The sequence below is a fragment of the Pithys albifrons genome, chromosome Z (genome assembly GCF_047495875.1).
Source record: "Pithys albifrons albifrons isolate INPA30051 chromosome Z, PitAlb_v1, whole genome shotgun sequence".
In the NCBI taxonomy this organism is placed as follows: Eukaryota; Metazoa; Chordata; class Aves; order Passeriformes; family Thamnophilidae; genus Pithys; species Pithys albifrons.
In genome coordinates this window covers 19,090,551-19,107,502 of record NC_092497.1, presented here as the reverse complement: position 1 = coordinate 19,107,502, position 16,952 = coordinate 19,090,551, and the positions used below count along the sequence as shown (strand labels likewise).

The following is a 16,952-nucleotide window of genomic DNA, read 5'->3' as shown; positions in this document are numbered from 1 at the left end:
GAAAGTGATTTTATTCTAGTTTCAGTTACAGTCAACTTGCAAATGTGCATGATATCCAGGTAGCTTGTCTGGTACTTATTCACAGAGGTAGTTTAGTCAGGATTTTTCTGGTTGTATAGAGAACAAGCTATCCTCTGCAAGTCTTCTGAATTGCTTCTTTTATGTTGTCAATCGTGCTAGTTTGCATGTTTCGTGTATACTTTAGGTTACAGTATTGTTTTGCCCTGGCTTTTCATGAGTCATTAGGATTTACTCAGTGGCCTTGTCTTTTCTGGTGTCCAGTAGCACCTACCCTGGTCAGAATCTTTGTTGCAATCTGAAGATAGGTTTATCCTGATACAGGTGTCCTGAGACGGTACAGAGAGGTGTGTTTGGATTTTGGTCTGCTGATCTAGGTGCTGGTCAACATATGCCATTTTTACAGCCCTTCGTTGAGTTCTACATTCTCTTTCGTATCTCTATTGAAGTCTGCTACTCATCATAGAATCAGTTTGAATAGTTAACTCATTGTATGTTCACCTTTAGAGTGCTTCTTATTTGTAATGGGGGTGGTACCGTGGTGTAATGGTGAGCACTCCAGACTCTGAATCCCAAGGTCATGAGTTCAAGTCTCAGTGGGGACCGTCCCCTGACAGTTCAATGCCTCCCTGCCATCCCATCCCGTCAGAGCTCGGATGTTCAGCAGGGTCAGCCCCGGTTAGTACCGGGTGCTGTGACAGTCCTGAGGACTTCACTGTCACTGTCCAAGCTCGCTCGGCCATAGCAAATGGACCTTAGGACTTAAACGGTGGGGCCAGTTCTGCACACGCTGAGCCTCACGTAAAAAATCCACTGTGCAGGCTGGAAGGGCACACCCACGTGGGGAGAGCCCTGCCCAAATCTGCGTTCACGAAGTTTGGCCATACCTATTTGTAATGGTAAGACCAGCATTATTAACTGAATTTAGTTGTGGAAAATACTTCTTTAGATTTAGCAGAGGTTTTATTTTCTGTATGGTGTTTCTCTTTCCTAACCATTCTCTGAGGTTTACTTGAGAATGTGTATAACACTGGAAAGAATGCATAACAGTAATGCAAACTTTAGTGTTTGCAGACAAAGGTTATTTCCATATACAGAATAAACTGATGGATGAGTAATGATTTTGCTTACATTACTTACTTGACCATGACCGTGTTATGGCAGCCAGCAGGCCACTGAAACACCTGGACAGCAGATTGACAGATACTGTCATACCTACCCAAACTGCAAAATTATGTGCTCTGTGAGTATCACAACTTCTAGATAACCCAGTGTGTTTTGTTGATGCAGAGCATTAGATTGTTAGGGCAGAACTTTTCAGTTTTTCCATCAATGGATAGGCTCTTTTCTTGTGGTGAAAAGGTTCTTCTGAATGTGAAGCTTGAGACTTGAACATTGAAGATGTGTTCAGTTTCAGGTTTTCCCTGACCCTTTGGGATTGTGTACTGCTGCTGAGTTCCCTAAATGTCGAATTGCTTCTCTTCATCTTCTTCAGGGAAAGGAGAAATTGAAGCTATAGTTGTACCTGTGTGTCTGGCATTCCTGCTGATTGTGCTCCTTGCAGTTCTGTTTTGCTTCAACAAGCGTGACTTGTAAGTATAAATGAAGTCTTTCTCTTACTATATTTCTGAGCATAACAGAAATGTTACTAATTCAATACCAAACAAGTGTGTATTCTGCAATTAGATCAGAAAAAAAAGTAAAACATGTACGTTGATCGGAGTTAAAAACGTCTCTGTTTTCCTTGAAATCAGAGTCTCTTCTGATACTAATTTCTTACTGTTAACTACACACATACTGTTTCCTTTAGCAACAAGTAGCTCCTCTTCAGTGTCCCCTGTCAACTACCCTTTCTTTCTAACTAAAGACAGCTTTTGATGCCCTTACCTTTCTGATGTCCCTGCTTCTGCTAAAATAATCATTCTTAATGCACATTAGTTGAAAAGCACATCTTGCAATGTTCTTCAGAGTTCTCTGCAGTGGGCCTGTTGTTGGAGCCTATTTATAAATAGATGTATTGAGTTCAAAGTTGATTTGGTTGGAGGGGTATGTATCAACAGAAACTTCTGGTTTTAAGTGACAGTACATTCTTAAGAGTTACAAAGTTTTTCTTCAGATATTTTCAGTCTGGTTTTGACTGTGAAGTTATCTTAGAATTTGACCTATGATGTTCATAGTTAATGAAACAGGAGTGTATACTGATAGGCATCATAGACTTTACCTAAGTGATTGCTCTGTAGATTCTGGAGCACTGTAAATTTGAACATCGCTTGCTAACTGTTAGCATTTGTTGTTTTGCCTTATGTTGGATGACTGCATCTCATGTGAAGGAATTACGAATAGTGTTATGTTTTGCTTCGTAGCACACTTCATATGAAGATGTAAAGTGGCACAGAAAGCATTCCTAATTGGAAATAAATACTCTTGCAAAGTGGCTGTGTAAAGGAGTGGTGTCCTGGATTATGCTGTACTTACTATGAACTTGGAAAGGACATCTTGTAACTTTTCTGGGTTTAATCCTTTGCAGAATTAAAAAGCATATTTGGCCTATTGTACCTGATCCATCCAAGAGTAACATTGCTCAGTGGTCTCCTCAAGTTCCTGCTAAGGTAATACTCACTTTTCTGTATCCTGTATCTTCCTAGTCCACAAATCTTGGCTAACTTTTGTGAAGAAGTGCTGGGATGATGAATGGATTATTTAAAGAATTGTATGGTTCTCAGTATAGAATGTTCCTGTGCTGTACAGCAAATGGTTCCGTGCTTACAGCTGTTAACAATAATTGAGAGGAAAGCTTGCACACACATCCACTATGATTTTAAAGTAGCTGTGTGACTAAGGCTTTGTATGGGAAACAAAGCTGTGTCCATCATTTTTTAACAGATGCTTTGCAGATTTTGCCAGACTTAGTAAGGATAAAACTTGCATGAAGAAATTGGAAGCCATTAGAGAATAAAAGTTCAGATATTTAATGAGGCTGCTGATTTTTTAACATGACCTTCCTTTCAGGCAACATGCATCTCTTTCTTTCAGCATAACTTTAGTTCCAAAGATCAGATGTACCCAGAAGGCAGCTTTACAGATGTAAGCGTCGTAGAAATAGAAGCTGATGACAAGAAATCTTTTTCAGAACAAGATTTAAAACCCTTTGACTTGCTTAAAAAAGAAAAAAGTACTTCAGAAGGGCACAGCAGTGGTATTGGAGGATCCTCGTGTATGTCTTCTCCTAGGCAAAGCGTCTCTGACAGCGACGATGGTGAAACAACACAAAACACTTCAAGCACTGTGCAGTATTCGACTGTGGTACTTAATGGCTACAGAGACCAAACTCCTGTACAAGTCTTTTCAAGATCTGAGTCAACTCAGCCGCTGCTTGATTCGGAAGAGAGATCAGAGGATCATGCTGGAGGAGGTGACAGTACACCCGAGAGGCAGCAGTATTTCAGACAAAATGGTGGTCAGGATGAAAACAGTGAAGATAGGCCATGCTTTGAAAGAACAAAGCAAATTGCTCATGCTAATGAGGGGGATCTTGTTGGATTTGTACAACTGCAGATCTCAGGTCAGAGTTCACAGCCATTGGGCCTTGGGATGGAAAAAAATATCCAGGAAGCTGCTCTATCAAATGTTTTACAGACAAGTTCTGAAGGACAAACTGTGAGACCTGAAACAGTGGAAGAAAATACACTGTCAGTTGATGAAATGCCAAAAAGTTATCTGCCACAGACTGTGAGACAAGGGGGCTATATGCCTCAGTGAGAGAAGAGACGGGCTCTGTTTAGGCCGTCATTAGTGCCTGTTCACATTTTCCCCTGTGTTTCTGATAAATTAAGCTAGGTATTTTTATCTGAATGCAGATAGAAATGTTGGAATTAAGAGTAGTTTGACAAAATACAGTAAGGACTGTGTTTGTGAAAAATTTGCAGTCCAGACCTACTGGAGACTTAACTTTTATGCACTACATAATATCTCACGTCTGGATAGCTGAACAAGCCTTTGGTCTATATTGGAGGGGGGTTTCTGTCTTTTCATATCAGAATTTCACATGATTGAAAAGGGCAAGTTTTAATTAATCACATCAGCCAATAAACCTCCTAGAAGAAATACTTTGATTTGTGAGTGTACAAGCCTAAAAAGCCAACTCTAGTTGTGCAGAGCATTTTTATGCAAGAGTAAGACTGAAGCTTAGTATTCTGACATAGAATACTTGTGTCATATACTTTTCAATAACTTAAATGACTTACTGAATTTTGACTCGGCTCAGTGTCTCGATTTTCAGCTTACCTGACATTCAAATCATGCTCATCCCTGTTTAAAAATTACAAAAATTATGGAATTTGCTATGGTGTGCAAATAGGAAAACACCAAGATTTGCTTGAATGTGAATGCTACTATAGTAACTGATATTTTACCTTCATTTAGGTGTGTATACACATGAACTATATAATAATTTGGCAAAAAAAACGTGCCTTGCAACTTGACGCACAGCAATTCAGTCTCATGTTCAAAAATTTAAAAATCAGGTGGCAACACAGATTTAGCAGTTACTTAAAGGTTTTCTATGCCAGTCACTGTCGATTCTACAATACCTCTTTGGACGTACATGTCTTTGTTTAGTAAGTGCACCTTTGCTATATAAGCTTGAGAGGCTGTAAATGTCTACCATTTTTCTAAACCCTAAGGAGAAAGGGAATATGACCTTCTTCCTGACTGACTACAGATATTAGTGTGCTGTAACCTCACTGCTAATACTGTAGGACTGTCTTGAAACTGAAAGCAACCAAAGAATTAAAGTCACCAACACTCTTGAAACTGAAGCCAAAACCTGAACTCTGACTTAGAACTTTCCTGGTAGTATCTATTAGCAGTCGTGAGCCACAAGTAACACTTAAGTAGTTGTTAAAATTCCTTTTTTCCTGTTGTGTCACTTTTTTCCTCCTCTTGCAGTTTTCATTTTTTGAAGTAGCTGTGTTTCTTGGAAACTGCCTCTATCAGTGTTTAGAGAAAATTAAAGTTACATGATAATAAACCCCTTTTCCAGTGATAATCAGAAATTTTATGGCACTCCTAAAGGTTTTGCCAAATTTTAGACCTAACAAACTATTCAGCTCTCTAATCTGACACTAATAAAACTTTATTTCAAAACACTAAATGCAGTGTTGTGAGAATAAAACAAGTGTTTTATTTCTCCTTCATCAAAAGAACTCTGTATTTAAGACCATCTGAAACCTTTTGTGCTGTGACCTCTGGTACTGCTGTTCTGCAGAGCACTTGCTAAAGGCCTTGGAAAGGCATGTGTCAGTATCATTTCATCTTCCTTTGTCCTTGTCTGACAGCTTGCATGGAAAGGTGGGTGTACATATAAATTCCCACATTTGTCTTTTGCTTCTGTTACAAAGAAATTAAGTGCAAGAGTAAATTCATAAGATTCTCTTGAAGTCTGGAATATTTAAAACAGATAAAGAATGTAGAATCTTTAATAATACTTCAGTATTCCACAGATCATTTCTCCTGACAGTATTTTCCTGTACCTGGGCACTTTCTTTTAAATTAAAGGGCTGTATTGCAGCTTAGTACAATTACACCTTTTTCCAGATCGGTCCTCTTAATTTTTTGCCTCACTGCACCCTCAGCACCTTCAAACTTCATCCAAGAGGGCAAAGGTATAGTAAAAATTATGCTGTCATGAAACAGCAGACACTGTCTTTCATATTTAAGAGGTTTAAGGAGCATTCCTTTGTCAGAACACATTCCTCTTGGAAAGAAATAGCAGTTACTTTACTGGGGGAGGGATTGTCTTCTCTATGCAAACTTCACAGTGACTGTAGAAATTACAAGTAAAAGGGAAGGTCTCTGTTGAGCAAGCAGTGTGTATGCTTCTTGGAACTGCCCAGGAGCCACAGCCATTTAATCCACCTTCTCATTTCTGAAGTATTGTAGGCCACAACCTGGCTGTGTGGCCTAAACATTGTGTCTAAGGTCTGGATGTTTTCAAAATTGTGCTGGTAATTTTTTTAATTGTTTTTGTGATTGAGGGATGCTAACTTTTGATAGCATTTGTTATTTGAGGGAAAATGTCAGTTATTCCTTTAGTTGCTGTTTGCCTTTCTGTTGTGTAAAGGGAAGGCATTTTATTCTCAGTTGCTGTTAATCATGGACCATTACTAATGTTAGAGCATCAAAAGATTCTCATTTTTAGAAGTCTGTGCTAACGAGTTCTGATCTGTCACTTCTGGCATCTTTGCTGTTTATGGGCCAGTGGTAGTAAACTCTAAGAATTGTGCAAGAGTGGATCCTAAAGAGAGTTCTGACTGGCAGTTAATGTGCTCTGACTTGAGCTTGTGCATTTATCTAGGGCTAAAAACTAAAGACTAAGCAGGAGATCCTGGTGGGTGAAGAAGCCACGATACATGTAAATAACAGGTTTGCAGCTAGTTCATAAACCGATGTGCCAAATATATCATGCAGTGTTCAGGGTTAACTGGATTTTGTACTTTGGACTGTAAAAATTTCATTGTATAAAACAATTGCAAACAGGTTTTTAAGAGTATCTGTAGTGTAATTATAGCAATCCACTGAAATTTTCTGGATTTGGGCCTAACGTAGTAAGTAAAGAAAAAGAATTTTTTCCCCTGACTAATGGCTGTGGTGCACAAAATAAAGGCATTATTTAATAAAATCACACTTCAGTATAGATACTTTCATATCCATCTTGATTTCCTGAACTGGAATTTTTCAGGTAGGAGTGGAAGAATAGTTGTAAAGACTGCTAATTTGGTGGTAGGAAAGGGAATCTAGTAAAAATATAAAGTATTTTTCCTGTATTAGCATATTTGAAAAAATCTCTCAAGGACAGGCTGGCAAATGCTCCTCTATTTACAAGAGAAGTGAATATATTAACTGTGTGTTCTGTTATGATGGTTTTGTTAGACCAGAAGGTGCTTGGTGCTGTTTCTGGAATGTGTTGGTTCACTTTCAGGGCAGTTGGTCTAGGAATATCTTCTACCACTGTAGTGAAAGTCTTGGGATTGTTTCATATACCCTCCTGTAGAAAACTAAGCTGCCTTAAAGTGGCAGCAAAAAGCATGGCGGAGCAAAAATTTTTGTAAACTTGGTTCTGGAGAGTTTTGTGAGAAGTATGTGCTTGTCTGTGCTGCAGGAGCCTAGCAAAAGCTGGAAAACCTTTGGCTGAGGTTGAGGGAGTTTGAATGCAAGGACTGAGTCCCATTCTTGGGCACTGGAGAAGCCCCATGACCTCAGGTGGGGTTTAGAGCTTCAGCTTTGACTGTAAATCCTGAGTATTGCCCAGCAATTAAGACTTAGATTGTTATGCCCAGTATGTGGGCATCACCATGCTGATTTAAGTTCAGTAACTGAGCTTGTTTAATTAGTGTCAGATCTTGAATATACAAGACCCACATCACTCTATGCTGCTATTGTATTGACTTCTTAGGGGGATCTAAAAGTCCAAAGACTGTCAGATTGTTGTTAAGTCTGTCCCACTCCAGAACATACACATTTTACACTGTAATTTATGTGCATTAAGTGGGACTATAACTACACTAGTTTATTTTCCCTATTAGACAGTGGTTGTAGTTGAGATTAATTGTTATTTGGACATATTCCTTTAACTGTATTAAAAAGTTCTCTTGACTGATCAACTGTATAACTTCATTAATCCCTGTAACCTCTTATCTGTCTGCAAGGATGGATACATATAGCCATTAAATTCTAAAAGTTGCTTTTAATGTCATTGAGAAAAAGTTTATATGAAAAATGTTAAGTCTTTTGCCATGAAACAGCTATTAGGGAGTTACAGCCAGCCTCAGTCTTCAGCTTTTCTCTTGATCCAGAAAACTGCAGTAAAGTGGAGGTATAAATGAAAAGTCTGGAGAAGGTTGAAATTAAGTATCTTGCATTGGACTCACAAATTTCCTTTTATCTTCCTCTAAAGTGAAAACATCAGGGGAAAATAAACCAAAAAACCAACAACCCCAAAAAGCTGAAATGCATGTGTATTTGCTTTCACTGTTGTTTCCTTTGTAGTACTTGTGCAATCTGAGCCATTCCTGAAAATGATAGCAGTGCTGACTTAATGCACAAGGATGCATTTCTAAGGCCACAAGATTTCATAAAACAAACTTAAAAGTAATAACAAAAGGCCAGATTTCAACAATTGTCCACTTTCCCCCTCTCTTAACTGTAGTGCAGAGAGAAGGTGGGCAGGAAGTACCTCCCAGAATGCAGCCTTAGCCAATACTTCATTTGCAAAGACAACCTTGAAGGGGATATATGCAATAACGTCATTGCTACTCTGCAGAAGCACACTTCTGTAACAATAGATGAAAAACACTTATGGCACAACTGTTGACTGATGGCTGGAAAGCTCCACATCCACATCCTCCTGCTCAGACTAAAGTGTCAGCTGTTCTCCAGTGATCATGAGCATGATAGATGGGCATTCTCTGCAGTGTTGAAACTGATAACACCTGTCACTTTTTGTCATCAAAGCACATTTGTTAACGGATCCAGTCAACTTGCCGTGGTTTTTTAACACACCGGTTTTGTTTACAGTGTCACATATAGCCTGATACTTTGATACAGCCAGGGATTGTCTAGTAACCAATTGCTTTTATTTGGGGATATGTAGTTACTGGTCACCCAATTTGCTGTGCCAATATATGCATCTAGGTAAGTGGTGGTGTGCAACACAGGAATGGATATACCAACAGGAAAGTGCCTTGATGCTGGATTGGATGGCTAGTGAATGTAAACATTAAGTTAAATTTTACTATGTACTTTAAGTATAGCTGATAAGGCTAGTGGTAGTTTGAATGCCAGCTTTAAAGGGCTTGCATACTCTGGCCAGAGGTTAAACTTGTAAATTGCTGCATAAGCTGTCTCTGTATGGAAATGTGTTTTAATACTAGTTCACTGTCTTCATTCTTTTGCAAGCTGCATGCATATTGTCGTATAAAATCTGCTTTTTACAATTTATTTTATGGTCAGTTTTGAGTGTCTTCTTTGTTCCCTGACTGAGCTCAAGTGCTGCGTTTTTGTAGTACGTAATACACAGAAAGAAAACAAAAGAAAATTCCATGCTTATCTTGGTTCTGAAGATCAGTCTTTTGTGAGGCTGACTTAAGTAGTAACCAAGGAAGGAGAAGAATCTGGGTTACTATCTGACAGGCAAGAAATGGGAGAGACATGACCATGATATACCAGGATAAAAGGCTACCTTGTCATCCATGGAGGCATGTGCAGCAGTAGGTGAATGGTCTTCAGTCCTGCCTTTGGAATTGCTCCTGGAAATAGAAGTAATGCCATCTACTCCCACAGACTGATTTCCAAGAAAGGCATCACAGATGTGGCTATGTCTGACATTGCTCTCAAGTCTCACCTGGGTTTGGTTCTTCTGTTTCTAATGGATGTAGTACCCCTATGGACTGTTAGTGAACTTAAATCTCAATACTAAAAAAGCAGAGCTGGACCTTCGAAGGTTGCTGCCTTCACAAAAGGCTTCAAGGAGGGGCAGCTGGGGAAAGATGGCATCCCCTTCCTGGCTGAATAGACAGTTTGAATAGACAGACTGATGTGACACTGAATGAGCAGGGGGCTAGGGCTGGGGGAGTTACATTATGTATCACAAGAAACAATTGCTGCCACAGAAGAGCCATCTGAGGCACACTGTGCCACTTCATGCTTCGGTGGTACTAGATACAAATAAAACACTAGCTACACTCCCTTTTCCAAAATGTTAGATCACAGTAGTTCCCTTACCACAGTTTCACATAAGGCCCCTCAAGTTTCTACAGCAACTTAGCATTTTTTTTGTGTGCCCTCCTCACCTGCTCAGGTGATGAGCATTAGTGCAGTTGACCTTCACAACTACAGGACAAAGTGTGCACAGAAGAGGAGGCAGTAGCTGTGTCCCTTAAAAACTGCTTCTTTGATGCCAGAGCAAGACTGAAAACATGTACTGGTGCAGTGTACACATCAGAATGCCAGAAGCAGCTGGGTTCCTGGAAACAGTTCTCCATTCCCAGGGCAGAGGCCCAGCAGTCTTCTGCAGCAGAGCAGGGGATATGCCTAACCACAAGATAGGCTTGAAATAGCCTGGATTTGTTCGGCTGGTATAGTCACTGGTCAGCAACACAGCACAACAGCTTGAGGCAGGTGCATAGGAGCCCAGCCAGCCCTGCACATCTCCAGGGAATGTCATTGGAGGGTGGCTGGGGGATTCCTGCTTCATTCTGACTGCTGATATTCACAGTAACATTGAACCTCTCTGCAAAAGCATCTTAATGTGCTTTTTCGAGAGATTTGTGCTGTTTGTGGTGCAGTGATCCAGTGCCTTTCTGCAAGTCTACCATAAAATAACTAGCAGAGCCAAAATGTTCCTTCCACTCCCTACAAAATAGCTCAAAAATTCCTGGCTCAGCTAGAGGCAGTCTGAGCATTTATGACCCAACAGGGAGATGCAGGATGACTTTCAGAGCAAGTAATCTGACTCCAGGCTTGCCTGGAAAATGGAAATGTACTGTGCACTGGAGTACCAGCATCACCCTAGTTTTACAATAATGCCTGAGTCACACAGTGAGCTTGGACATGGAGCTGGGTCAGGGGCCAGCAACAGGTTTCAGTGAGGGGACAGCTCTGTAGGAGCCACCCACCCAGCTCCAGCAGCACTCAGATCCTCAGGTACCACTAGCACAGTGACATGGGGCAGGTTCTGGACACCAGAATCCCAAATAAAACTCAGAGAATGCTCTTCAAGGCTGCAAGTGCCTGGGACACTGATTACCTCCAGGATGCAGCCAAGCAACAGACACATGCCAGCAACCTTAACTGGGACCAGTGAAGGAGCACTATGGTGTTGGCACAGTGGGCCAAACCCTGAGAACCCAACACCTTATTCCTGGCCTTCCTCGGGGACAGAGCAGCTGGGCCCCAGCACCCCATGGCCCTTCCGCACTCCACGACCATGCCAGGAGGTGGCAGCACATGTTGTTTGTCATAGTTGGACAGGCTGACTGCTCCAGTGCCTGGGTATTTTTAATATTTTCATACAGTTTAGTAAGTCTTCTTGGCTTCTCTTCCTCCTCTCCTTTTGTCAGCAAAAGCTCTGACCATGTTGTGTTCTTCCATCACCCATGATCCTGAGTGGGTTAATAAATCCAGGCAGGCTCAGGTCACTGTCCCAGAGCCCACTTGGCACACCATCTCCATGGAAGGGGCCACACAATAGCCAGTCTACATGAAACTGGCCCAGATTACCGGCTCCTTGTCCCCATGGGCTGATGCATATGCTGTGGTTTGCTGACAGGAAGCCTGTTCTCATGCACTTCTACAGCCTGAGTCACTGCCCTGCTCTGCCCGGATAATTAATCACCACTGACCCAAGCACTTAGGGAAGAAACACAGGGCTCCTGAAAGACCATTTCTGGACCTGACCCGTGGCAACAAAACTCTTCCCAGGTTTTTCCCCTGTTTGGCGGTGTGTCATTGGCAAAGGAATATGCGTGACTGTGTGTGCACCAAAGACCCACGGAGACCACCCCTCCGTGCATGTTGCCTCCCTCCACCTCCCCTGCAGGACTCCAGTATGAATGAGGCAGAGGTGCTATTTTAGTACTAAGACAAACTTTCCTAAATGGGGGTCACTGTCATAAACTTTAAAACACATTCTGGCTGTGCTTTATCAGGAATTACAGGACGCTTTCTGAACAGGTTCACTCTCTCTCTCCCTCCCCACTTTGTCTCGCAGACATGAGCACTTGCTGATGGCCCCAGGACAAAAGCAGATACCTCCAGAGCCTTCTCAAGGCACAGCTCTTTCAGCACAGCCATTATGCTCATTTGCTGCGTGCATTTTCACTCTTCTGTTTGTTGGATATCTTTCTGAATTGAAGCCAATAACATTCCTTTCCATTTTACTGATATAAATAAATTAATTAAACTTAGATAATGCATAGATACACATCCGTAAATAAAAGCAAATTGGATCATGATGAGAGTATATAAAATAAAGGATCTTGTATCAGCCTTTAAAATTAGCCTGCAAGGTAGGAAAAAAAGTCAGACCCTGAGAGTAGAGTAATTTAAATAAAATTTAAATTGAAATGTCAACATAGAAACACCAAAAATAAACAAACTCCTATAAAGGCAATGAAACTGAGACTCTTCCACAAAAACTGGAGTAAACAGAGATACCTTACAAAGCGCGGTTCTAGAGAGAAGGTACAATGCCCTATTAAAAAATAAATCAGTGCTTACAAGAGTAAACCTCAGTGGTGGGAGCAGAAGAATGACAAGTGGAGGCAATGCATTGAAGAATTTAGCTGAGGATATGGCAACAAAAAGTCCTTTCACCACAAAGCAAGTAGAGGCACATGAGGGATTTTCCCTGCACATCTGTGCCCCTACCCATATTAGATTCAGCATTGCCAGCTCACTTACACTGAGAAGTGAGCTACCTCACTCCCCAACTCAGATCAGGAGTTAGGATTAGTCTCTGTCTACAAACTAGCAGACCTGCTAATAAAGCCAAGGCTTGGGTAATTTTACAGCAACTTTTTTTGTAGTTTTGCATTGAGACAGTCACACAAAACAATGGCACAAGGAAATTCTATGTCCCTAGGGACATGGGGCTGGGGAAGTGGGAATGTGCACAGGGAGGGTGAAAAGGGATGGAGGCAAAGGATGGGGTCACCTATATTTGATATCAAGCATCTCCTCTCCCTCTCATCACAGTGTATCAAAATATGTAGTGCACAGTTTATATCCAGTAGTGCACAGTTTCTGTCCAGGATCATCCTTTACTTTATAACAGTACTTATAAGCATAGAACCAGCCCTGTGTGCTGGAAGAAAGGGCAAAAATTACCAAAATCTAAACTCCTGCACATTAATTTGCACCCAAAATGGTTCAACACTACCCTGTTTCCCTCCTCTCAGATGATGGGAAACCTTATTAGGCTCAAAAACTATGGGCACCCTTCATCAGAAGTGTAAAAGCAATTAAGCGCTCCGAAAAATAAAAGCAAAAGAACAAGAGAGACACAGTTTCTGATGTTCTTGGGTACTATTGCATAATCTTTCTATGATTATAAAACATGTTACTTACTCATCAAACCCATTAGACATCTGGTTGGTCATGTAATGGTGAAAATTCTGTAGAAATTAGCCTTGCTTAAGTTAGTACTGCACTTTGAGGACAGCAATGGGCAACACAGGAAACACAAATAAGGCTGCTTTTCTAAGGAATAAGTGCTCTAAAACTTCAGCTCTATGAGGTCATACACTGAAAGCTAGTTAATATACTAGTTGGCTCAGCAGGCTTTCTGCTCATCAGTGTGGAGCTAAGCAGTGCCTGAAAATCAAGACAGTCTAAGAGACTGAGAAAAATGCTGGTAGCAGACATTTAAAGTCAAAAGTTTTTACCTCATTACTCAATAGGATTAGTCAATGTTTAACTGGCTCTTTTAGAATATAAACTATAATATTACAGCATCATTTTTGGACAGTTTGAAGTGGGAATCACAAGCACACTGTAGCCTTAGAAGGATCATCCTGTTCCTGACCTCACTCTAGGCTGCAGCAGCTCTCCCAGAATCCTCATCACTGGCTGGCAGGGTAATCCTCCACCCTACTCCATGCTCCCAAAGCTCTCTCAAATAACCTGATGTCCTAGTTCAGCAGGTGGGACCAGTTAACACTGTGTGGGAGTGATCAAAGCTGTGTATTCTGCCCCCTCTATTCATTCCCCAAGGACAATGGACCATTAGCAGCAGCTGCCCAGGGAGTCATTAGCACCTTCACACCCAGCCTGAGGGGGGCGTGGCTGCTATTGGGCCATCAACAGTACAGGGATACCCCATGAATCCCAGAGTTAATCACCCATTGTGTGGGTCCCCGCCCTGGAGGAGGGACTGGGTGCTCCCTGAGGGTACATAAGTGGTGGGTAAGAAGACCTCAAAAACCTCTTGTCAGATCCAGAGGAGCAGCAGGACCTTGACAGGAGGAGATCACCACTCTCGACCAGACTACAGCCATTACCTGCATCAACAGGTTTCTCACTTCCTTTTGCTTTGGACTTGGGGGAACCACAGGGGTCTCAGCACAAGGGCCAACAAACCCCTTTGGGTTTGTGCCCCAGGGCACTGGGTTATACTGCTGGGTTTTGTGAATTGAAAGCAATTTCCCTTTGTGTCAGTGTATATATTGTAATATTATTATTAAATTTTAGCCTCTGACTTATAATCTCTCTCATGGTGAGTTCATTTCCTCTGCTGGTTCACCTTTAAACCAGCACACCTGAATAACTCAGGGCCCCGGGAATGAACATTTTATTCATCTACAGTTGGGGCAGCTCAGGGCAGCCTGTGCTCTGGAGTACAAATCTCTCAGACAAACTCAGACACAAGACTGGTTTGAAACTGCCCCTTTCTGTCCAAGTAAAGCATTTTCTACACATGTTGTCTTTTAAGAGCTGAAGGAAGTTGGGCATAGGAATGGACAGCATGAAAGTTATAACTCTGTTTACCTTTCAAGTATCGTGTTAGGATACTGTTAGGAGAATAAATCTACACCATACATTATGTACATCTGTTTCTATTCATGTTTTGTTATTCTTAAAAATTAATATTTTTTTAAAATCTCATTTTAAAGAAGAATGTGTTAGTCAAATATCTGTTCCTATTTTTGGACTGCCAATTCTCATGTTCATGTTTTGAGTTTAAAAGACCTAGATAAAAGAGTAATCTTGAATTAAACAAGGGCAGCAATGAAATGACTATTTACTCTCAGGAAAAAAAGGCAAACAAAATAATCACTGGAAACCCCAGGAAAAGAGAAGACAAATTAGTCCAAATTCATTAGAATAATTACATTTTTGTCAAATGCTGAAAACATAATTTCTGCAAAGCAGAAGAAAAGTGAAAGATATAAAGTATGAGCATGACACTTTTACTCAGAGCTACCTCCTAAGTTATCACACTGGAAAACACAATATGTACATGAGAATGGTACAATTAGTATTTTGTAATAAATATGCCTAACAAACATTATGATTAAGAACAGTTTATGCTACAAAAAGAGTGCTTAATGTTTTTTTGTTTGCTCCATTTACAAATGTTATCCTTTGTATACAGGACATACAAATTCCTTTAGTTATGCTTTAATTTTGAGGCAAGACCAGCACATTTTCTGGAAAACAGCCCTACTACAGAAACACCATAAGACCATTGCGTATTCTACTTTCATCTTGCCAGGAGGAGGAACAACCATCTGAACTTACAATAAGCCCATATACTTATTGACTAGAGACTTACCTACACTGAGAATATGTCCTGCTCTCTGCTATCAGCATGGCAAACATTAACACAGAACAGCAGAACAAACCTTTCACTATCTTTGCAGTAGATTTCTTGCCAGAGCAAAGCAAATCAGACATTAGCTTAAATTAGTACTCATTTCATCTGTCTACAAGCCAGTTTTATACAGTCTTTAAAAGTTTATGATCTGTAAGTTCTATGTGTTATTTCCAAGTGACTTTTAGCAGGATGTCTTACCTGACTTTGAGAATACTGCTAGTAAAAAATAAAGCTATTAAATAAATATTCACAAATCACTTCTTACAATTCTAAGGAATGTGACCTTATTTTATTAAAATCACTGCTTTGTGTGGCCACTGAGATTAGAATTGTGTTGCTTTTTACATACACATTGTGCTGTTGAATCTTCAGTATTTTGAGATCTAGATTAGCAAAGCTAAAATCTTACAACCTAGTGCATGAAACCCTTGTTATAATAAAACTCTCTTACTCAAATTCATCCAGGGTGATTTCAAAATTGAAATCTTAGATTTCTTTGAAGAAGAGCTGCACTTGATTCATTATCTTTTCTTGTAGTATCCTTCAACTTCAAAAAACCACTGGCCAAAACCTCACTTTCATGCCCACGTCACATTGCATGCACCACAGTTTGTTGGAGGTTGCACAGAGCATGGTCTCTGGCATTTCTTCCCTCCAGCCTTTCAGTGTCATTTTAAAATGTATGATACACAGCTCAATTTTATTACTTTAAGAGCTTTGTGTCTGCACAGACCTACTCAATTTATCCATGGGAGTTGCCTTGCTTGCCACAGCTACAACCACTAGTCACTTAAGTTATTATCTTATGATGGATCTTAGCAATTATCTGTACCATGGGAGCACCTACACTGTAGTTCTGGACTTGAGTCTCCATGTATCTAAAGCTTCTTGGCCATCCAAACTGCTTGTGTGTCAGTCTGCACTGAACTGTGAACAGAGGGAGCCTGTCCCATTCTCACATGGAAAACTCAGATGTGAAGTCAATGTATACTCTTAAAAACCCTCTTCAATGCAGGACTTGTTCCCACGGGATTCTTCTGAGAAGACCCCTAAAGCAGCTAAAGATAGGTCTCCTGAAATCCATGTTACAATCTTGCTTGCTTAGATCTTTCTTCATATGCTTAACTATTCTCCAGCAGATCAACATCCCCACCCAACTTGGTGTCACCTGCAAAATGACTGAGGGTGCACTTGATGCCCTTGTCAGGTGCTAATAAATGCTCCAGGTACTGAGCCCTGGGGAGTCCCACTACTGACTGGCTGCCAACTGGATGTAACTCCACTCACCGCCACGCTGGATCCAGCCATCGGGTTTTTACCCAGTGAAGAGTGCAGCCCTTCAAACCATGGGCTGCCAGCTTTTCTGGGAGAATTATATGGGAAACACTGTCAAAGGCCATTGCCACTTGATATTATAAAAAGTGGAATAACTGTTCAAATACCCAAACTACTCAAATACTATTTGTGAATCCCTCTCAAACTAGGAACACATTTCTAAATGAACATGCAAATTTAGAATGTCTAAATGTATTTAGTATAAATCAATAAAAAATCTTCCATG

General features: G+C 40.7%; 1 protein-coding gene across 4 annotated transcripts in view; it reads left to right on the top strand.

The window, feature by feature from the left end:
* IL6ST (interleukin 6 cytokine family signal transducer) overlaps nucleotides 1-9,015 on the top strand; it is a 33,350-nt gene extending 24,335 nt beyond the window's left edge. For 3 of the 4 annotated variants that reach the window (XM_071581608.1, XM_071581610.1, XM_071581609.1), the window contains exons 14-16: nucleotides 1,514-1,610; nucleotides 2,546-2,627; nucleotides 3,028-9,015. In XM_071581608.1, coding sequence (XP_071437709.1) covers nucleotides 1,514-1,610; nucleotides 2,546-2,627; nucleotides 3,028-3,777 — 929 coding nt within the window. In that variant the 3' untranslated portion in view covers nucleotides 3,778-9,015. The remainder of the gene's footprint in view (nucleotides 1-1,513; nucleotides 1,611-2,545; nucleotides 2,628-3,027) is intronic. The other variant, XM_071581611.1, reaches the window with a different exon arrangement.
* The last annotated feature ends 7,937 nt before the right edge of the window (nucleotides 9,016-16,952 follow it).